Genomic DNA, 7,698 nt, shown 5'->3' on the forward strand with positions numbered 1-7,698 from the left:
GTGTCCAAACGCCAGGTAACCACTATATAGTGAGCACGGTAGCATTAGTCGGCAGGAGAAGCACTTTAGCAGCATCTAGAACAGCAGCCTGTAAGTACATTTAAGATTTGTTTCAGTTGTTGTGTATGGTTTGAGGACTTGTTTCCAGTTGTTTGTGTAAAGTTGTAGGACATTTAAACTTGCTTTCAGTAGTGTATAATACTAGAAGTTGTTTAGCCACTGTTTCCTTGGTTACTATAAGAGCTTGTGTAGCGAACGCAGACGCGGTTCGCATCGTCCGCCTCAGTTTCGGCCCTTGTTTTGACTCGGGAGGCGTGTCCAAACGCCAGGTAACCACTATATAGTGAGCACGGTAGCATTAGTCGGCAGGAGAAGCACTTTAGCAGCATCTAGAACAGCAGCCTGTAAGTACATTTAAGATTTGTTTCAGTTGTTGTGTATGGTTTGAGGACTTGTTTCCAGCTGTTTGTGTAAAGTTGTAGGACATTTAAACTTGCTTTCAGTTGTGTATAATACTAGAAGTTGTTTAGCCACTGTTTCCTTGGTTACTATAAGAGCTTGTGTAGCGAACGCAGACGCGGTTCGCGTCGTCCGCCTCAGTTTCGGCCCTTGTTTTGACTCGGGAGGCGTGTCCAAACGCCAGGTAACCACTATATAGTGAGCACGGTAGCATTAGTCGGCAGGAGAAGCACTTTAGCAGCATCTAGAACAGCAGCCTGTAAGTACATTTAAGATTTGTTTCAGTTGTTGTGTATGGTTTGAGGACTTGTTTCCAGCTGTTTGTGTAAAGTTGTAGGACATTTAAACTTGCTTTCAGTTGTGTATAATACTAGAAGTTGTTTAGCCACTGTTTCCTTGGTTACTATAAGAGCTTGTGTAGCGAACGCAGACGCGGTTCGCGTCGTCCGCCTCAGTTTCGGCCCTTGTTTTGACTCTCGAGGCGTGTCCAGCTGAATTCAATCAGCTAGTGCTTTGGGGTTATATAAACAACTAGTTCACCGCGGCAGCGGTCGCGGCAGCCTCGTGTGAAGACCGCCTCGTGTGAAGACCGACGAGGGTAAAGACCATCGACTCTACCTGCGCGACTCCACCGAGCAAAGACACAGACAAAGCACTTGAGTACTTTACTTTATTGTTTTACTTTACACTTATTTTTTGTTGTCAGTGCACTTTTATTATGTGTTTTCTAATTCCTGTTGTTACTAACACTCGCAAAACACGGGAGGTACGCTGCAGGCGTAATCCTCACAACCTTCGTTCAATACATGTATCTACTATTTCACAACTCTCTCTCTCCGTGGGCCTCTGGAATTGTCAATCAGCTGTTAACAAGGCTGATTTTATTACCTCCATAGCTACATATTCTGACTATAATCTCATGGCTCTAACTGAGACCTGGTTGAGGCCGGAGGACACTGCTACACATGCTACTCTTTCTGCTAATTTCTCTTTTTCCCACACTCCTCGTCAGACAGGGAGAGGGGGTGGGACTGGACTACTAATTTCCAAAGAATGGAAATTTACTCTGATACCGTCCCTGCCAACAATCAGCTCCTTTGAATTCCATGCAGTCACCATTATCCACCCCTTCTACATAAATGTGGTTGTCATCTACCGCCCACCAGGTAAATTAGGTCACTTCCTAGATGAACTGGATGTTCTTCTCTCATCTTTTTCTAATTTTGCCACTCCCTTATTGGTGCTAGGTGACTTCAACATTTACGTTGACAAACCGCAAGCTGCAGACTTTCAGACTCTGCTTGCCTCTTTTGACCTAAAAAGAGCACCTACTTCTGCTACCCACAAATCAGGTAATCAGCTAGACCTTATTTACACACGACACTGCTTCACTGATCAAACAATAGTAACTCCACTACAAATATCTGATCATTTCCTTCTGTCTCTCAACATCCACATTACTCCTGAGCCGCCACACACTCCAACACTGGTTACCTTTCGCAGAAACCTACGATCTGTCTCACCCAATAGACTATCCACCATTGTTTCAGACTCTCTTCCTCCATCTCGCAAACTCACTGCACTGGATTCGAACAGTGCCACTAATACACTCTGCTCCACACTAGCATCATGTCTAGACCGATTATGTCCTCTTGCATCCAGGCCAGCCCGTGCCAGTCCTCCTGCACCCTGGCTCTCGGATGCTCTCCGTGAGCATCGCTCAAAACTTCGGGCTGCAGAGAGAATTTGGCGGAAAACTAAAAATCCTGCACATCTCTTAACATACCAAACTCTTCTGTCCTCTTTCTCAGCTGAGGTTACTTCTGCAAAGCAGACGTATTACCGTCTGAAAATCAACAATGCCACTAATCCTCGCCTACTTTTTAAAACATTTTCCTCCCTCCTCTATCCTCCTCCTCCACCCGCATCCTCCACACTTACTACTGATGACTTTGCTACATTCTTCTGCACCAAAACTGCAAAAATCAGTGCTCAATTTGCTGCACCTACAACAAACACGCAAGATACAACACCAACACCACACACACTCACCTCTTTTTCTCAGCTCTCTGAGTCTGAGGTGTCCAAACTTGTGCTATCTAGCCATGCAACCACCTGTCCACTCGATCCCATTCCCTCTCATCTCTTGCAAGCCATCTCTCCTGCAGTCATACCAACACTGACTCACATAATTAACACATCTCTTGACTCTGGTTTATTCCCCACTACATTTAAGCAGGCTAGGGTAACCCCACTGCTAAAGAAACCCAACCTGGACCATACGCTACTTGAAAACTACAGACCAGTATCCCTGCTTCCATTCATGGCCAAGATTCTGGAGAAAGTAGTGTTCAATCAAGTCCTGGACTTTCTTACTCAAAACAATCTCATGGACAACAAGCAATCCGGCTTTAAGAAAGGCCACTCAACTGAGACTGCCCTGCTCTCGGTCGTGGAGGATCTCAGACTGGCTAAAGCAGACTCTAAATCATCAGTCCTCATTTTGCTGGACTTGTCAGCTGCTTTTGACACTGTCAACCACCAGATCCTGCTATCTACGCTTGAGTCACTGGGCGTTGCGGGCACTGTTATACAATGGTTCAGATCTTACCTCTCTGACAGGTCATTCAGGGTGTCTTGGAGGGGAGAGGTGTCCAACCTACAGCATCTAAACACTGGGGTACCTCAAGGCTCTGTTCTTGGGCCACTTCTCTTCTCCATCTACACATCATCTCTAGGACCAGTCATCCAGAGACATGGATTCTCCTACCACTGCTATGCTGATGACACCCAGCTATACCTCTCTTTTCATCCTGATGATCCCTCGGTTCCAGCTCGTATCTCAGCCTGCCTGTTGGATATTTCACACTGGATGAAAGATCATCATCTTCAGCTGAACCTCGCAAAAACGGAAATGCTTGTAGTTTCTGCCAACCCGACTCTACACCATAACTTTTCAATCCAGATGGATGGGGCAACCATTACTGCATCCAAAATGGTGAAAAGCCTTGGAGTAACGATTGATGACCAACTAAACTTCTCTGACCACATTTCTAGAACTGCTCGATCGTGCAGATTTGCACTCTATAACATCAGAAAGATCCGACCCTTCTTATCTGAACATGCAGCTCAACTCCTTGTTCAAGCTCTTGTTCTCTCCAAACTGGATTACTGCAACTCTCTACTAGCTGGGCTTCCAGCTAACTCTATCAAGCCTCTTCAACTGCTCCAGAATGCAGCAGCACGAGTTGTCTTCAATGAACCTAAACGAGCACATGTCACTCCGCTGCTAGTCCGTTTGCACTGGCTGCCAGTTGCTGCTCGCATCAAATTCAAAACTCTGATGTTTGCCTACAAAGTGACTTCTGGCCTAGCACCTTCTTATCTGCACTCACTTCTGCAGATCTATGTGCCCTCCAGAAACTTGCGTTCTGTGAATGAACGTCGCCTCGTGGTTCCATCCCAAAGAGGGAAAAAATCACTTTCGCGAACGCTCACGCTCAATCTGCCCAGTTGGTGGAATGAACTCCCTAACTGCATCAGAACAGCAGAGTCACTCGCTATTTTCAAGAAACGACTAAAAACTCAACTATTTAGTCTCCACTTCACTTCCTAAGCTGCAATTGCCTCTTTGAATATCACACTAATTGTACAAAAAAAAAAAAAAAAAAAAAACTACTAACACTTCCCTTCTTAGACTTTACAGACCTGAAACTTGCCTTTAGTACTTATTCATTGTTGCTCTTAGTTGTGTAAATTGCTTCCTTGTCCTCATTTGTAAGTCGCTTTGGATAAAAGCGTCTGCTAAATGACTAAATTTAAATGTAAATGTAAAGTCAAGGGAGAGAGGTGGACCCCTGGGTAGCTTGCTGGGGTCTTAGGCCCCTAGGTGGAGGGTCAGGGGGCACCCTGGGACCTGTCCTGCAAGTCCAGGGAGAGAGGTGGACCACTGGGTAGCTTGCTGGGGTCAGAGGCCCAAAGGTGGAGGGCCAGGGGGCACCCTGGGGCCTCTACTGCAAGTCCAGGGAGAAATGTGGACCCCTGGGTAACTTGCTGGGGTCTTAGGCCCCTAGGTGGAGGGCCAGTGGGCACCCTGGGGCCTATTATTCAAGTCCAGGGAGAAAGGTGGACCCCTGGGTAGCTTGCTGTGGTCAGAGGCCCCTTGGTAGAGGCCAAGGGGGCACCCTGGAGCCTCTACTGCAAGTCCAGGGAGAGTTGTGGACCCCTGGGTAGCTTGCTGGGGTCAGAGGATCCTAGGTGGAGGGCCAGAGGGGCACCCTGGGGCCTCTACTGCAAGTCCAGGGAGAGAGGTGGACCCCTGGGTAGCTTGCTGGGGTCAGAGGCAACTAGGTGGAGGGCCAGGGGGCACCGTGGTGCCTATCCTGCAAATCCAGGGAGAGGGTGGACCCCTGGGGAGCTTTCTTGTGTCAGAGGTCCCTAGGTGGAGGGCCAAGGGGCACCCTGGGGCCTGTACTGCCAGTCCAGGCAGAGAGGTGGACCCCCTGGGTAGCTTCCAGAGGTCATATTCCCCTAGGTGGAGGGCCAGAGGGGCACCCTGGGGCCTATACTGCAAGTCCAGGGAGAGTTGTGGACCCTTGGGTAACTTGTTGGGGTCAGAGGCAACTAGGTGGAGGGCCAGGGGGCACCCTGGGGCCTATCCTGCAAGTCCAGGGAGAGAGGTGGACCCCTGGGTAGCTTTCTGGTGTCAGAGGCCCCTATGTGGAGGGCCAGAGGGCACCCTGGGGCCTATACTGCAAGTCCAACAAAAGATGTGGACCCCTGGGTAGCCTTCTGGTGTCAGAGGCCCCTGGGTGGAGGGCAAAGGGGCACCCTGGGGCTTCTACTGCAAGTCCAGGGAGAGAGGTGGACCCTTGGGTAGCTTGCTGGGGTCAGAGGCCCCTAGGTGGAGGGCCAGGGTGCACCCTGGGGCCTCTACTGCAAGTCCAGGGAGAGTTGTGGACCCTTGGGTAGCTTGCTGGGGTCAGAGGCCCCTAGGTGTAGGGCCAGGGTGCACCCTGGGGCCTCTACTGCAAGTCCAGGGAGAGTTGTGGAACCCTGGGTAGCTTGCTGGGGTCTTGGGCCCCTAGGTGGAGGGCCAGGGGGCACCCTGGGGCCTCTACTGCAAGTCCAGGGAGAGTTGTGGACCCCTGGGTAGCTTACTGGGGTCAGAGGCCCCTAGTTGGAGGGCCAGGGGGCACCCTGGTGCCTATCCTTCAAATCCAGGGAGAGAGGTGGACCCCTGGGGAGCTTTCTTGTGTAAGAGGCCCCTAGGTGGAGGGCCAAGGGGCACCCTGGGGCCTGTACTGCCAGTCCAGGGAGAGAGGTGGACCCCCTGGGTAGGTTGCTGTGGTCTTGAGCCCCTAGGCGGAGGGCCAGGGGGCACCCTGGGGCCTATACTGCAAGTCCATGGAGAGATGAGGACCCCTGGGTAGCTTGCTGGGGTCAGAGGCCCCTAGGTGGAGGGCCAGGGGGCACCATTGGGCCTCAACTACAAGTCTAGGGAGAGAGGTGGACCCCTGGGTAGCTTGCTGGGGTCAGAAGACCCTAGGTGGAGGGCCAGAGGGGCACCCTGGGGCCTAAACTGCAAGTCCAGGGAGAGAGGTGGACCCCTGGGTAGCTTTCTGGATTCAGAGATCCCTAGGTGGAGGGCAAAGGGGCACCCTGGGGCCTATACTGCAAGTCCAGGGAGAGAGGTGGACCCCTGCTTAGCTTCCTGGGGTAAGAGGTCCCTAGGTGGAGGGCCAGGGGGCACCATTGGGCTTCTACTGCAAGTCTAGGGAGAGAGGTGGACCCCTGGGTAGCTTGCTGGGGTCATAGGCCCCTAGGTGGAGGGCCAAGGGTCACCCTGGGGCCTCTACAGCAAGTCCAGGGAGAGAGGTGGACCCCTTGGTAGTTTGCTAGGGTCAGAGGCCCCTAGGTGGAGGGCCAGAGGGCACCCTGGGTCCTATACTGCAAGTCCAGGGAGAGAGGTGGACCCCTAGGTAGCTTGCTGGGGTCAGATGCCCCTAGGTGGAGGGCCAGGGGGCACCCTGGGGCCTATACTTCAAGTCAAGGGAGAGAGGTGGACCCCTGGGTAGCTTGCTGGGGTCAGAAACCCCTAGGTGGAGGGCCAGGGGGCACCCTGGGGCCTCTACTGCAAGTCCAGGGAGAGAGGTGGACCCCTGGGAAGCTTGCTGGGGTCCTAGTCCCCTAGGTGGAGGGCCAGGGGGCACCCTGGGGCCTATACTTCAAGTCAAGGGAGAGAGGTGGACCCCTGGGTAGCTTGCTGGGGTCAGAGGCCCCTAGGTGGAGGGCCAGGGGGCACCCTGGGGCCTATACTGCAAGTCCAGGGAGAGAGGTGGACCCCTGGGTAGCTTGCTGGGGTCAGAGGCCCCTAGGTGGAAGGCCAGGGGGCACCCTGGGGCCTCTACTGCAAGTCCAGGGAGAGTTATGGACCCCTGGGTAGCTTGCTGGGGTCTTAGGCAACTAGGTGGAGGGCCAGTGGGCACCCTGGGGCATATACTTCAAGTCCAGGGAGAAAGGTGGACCCCTGGGTAGCATGCTGGGGTCAGAGGCCCCTGGGTCGAGGCCAAGGGGGCACCCTGGGGCCTCTACTGCAAGTCCAGGGAGAGTTGTGGACCCCTGGGTAGCTTGCTGGGGTCAGAGGCCCCTAGGTGGAGGGCCAGGAGGTACCCTAGGGCCTCTACTGCAAGTCCAGGGAGAGAGGTGGACCCCTGGGTAGCTTGCTGGGATCAGAGGCAACTAGGTGGAGGGCCAGGGGGCACCCTGGTGCTTATCCTGCAAATCCAGGGAGAGAGGTGGACCCCTGGGGAGCTTTCTTGTGTAAGAGGCCCCTAGGTGGAGGGCCAAGGGGCACCCTGGGGCCTATACTGCAAGTCCATGGAGAGATGTGGACCCCTGGGTAGATTGCTGATGTCAGAGGCCCCTAGGTGCAGGGCATAGGGGGCACCCTGGGGCCTCTACTGCAAGTCCAGGGAGAGTTGTGGACCCCTGGGTAGCTTGTTGGGGTCAGAGGCCCCTGGGTGGAGGGCAAGGGGGCACCCTGGGGCCTCTACTGCAAGTCCAGGGAGAGAGGTGGACCCCTGGGTAGCTTGCTGGGGTCCTAGTCCCCTAGGTGGAGGGCCAGGAGGGACCCTGGGGCCTATACTTCAAGTCAAGGGAGAGAGGTGGACCCCTGGGTAGCTTGCTGGGGTCAAAGGCCCCTAGGTGGAGGGCCAGGGGGCACCCTGGGGCCTCTAC

At 53.4% G+C, this 7,698-nt stretch overlaps 1 protein-coding gene across 1 annotated transcript; it reads left to right on the forward strand.

The window, feature by feature from the left end:
• The first annotated feature begins 757 nt into the window (after positions 1 to 757).
• Positions 758 to 4,153, forward strand: LOC141377754 (uncharacterized). The gene is made up of 2 exons (XM_073923369.1): positions 758 to 1,625; positions 1,707 to 4,153. Exons 1-2 carry the CDS (start codon positions 1,178 to 1,180, stop codon positions 4,073 to 4,075), a joined length of 2,817 nt encoding a protein of 938 aa, XP_073779470.1. The 5' UTR covers positions 758 to 1,177; the 3' UTR covers positions 4,076 to 4,153.
• The last annotated feature ends 3,545 nt before the right edge of the window (positions 4,154 to 7,698 follow it).

The sequence above is a fragment of the Danio rerio genome, chromosome 15 (assembly GCF_049306965.1).
Source record: "Danio rerio strain Tuebingen ecotype United States chromosome 15, GRCz12tu, whole genome shotgun sequence".
Lineage (NCBI taxonomy): Eukaryota > Metazoa > Chordata > Actinopteri > Cypriniformes > Danionidae > Danio > Danio rerio.

Coding starts and splice junctions, on each gene's coding strand:
- LOC141377754 (XM_073923369.1), top strand. CDS start 1,178: ATGTGTTTTCTAATTCCTGTTGTTACTAACACTCGCAAAACACGGGAG. Junction 1,626..1,706: donor TGTCATCTACCGCCCACCAG/GTAAATTAGGTC, acceptor TATTGGTGCTAG/GTGACTTCAACATTTACGTT.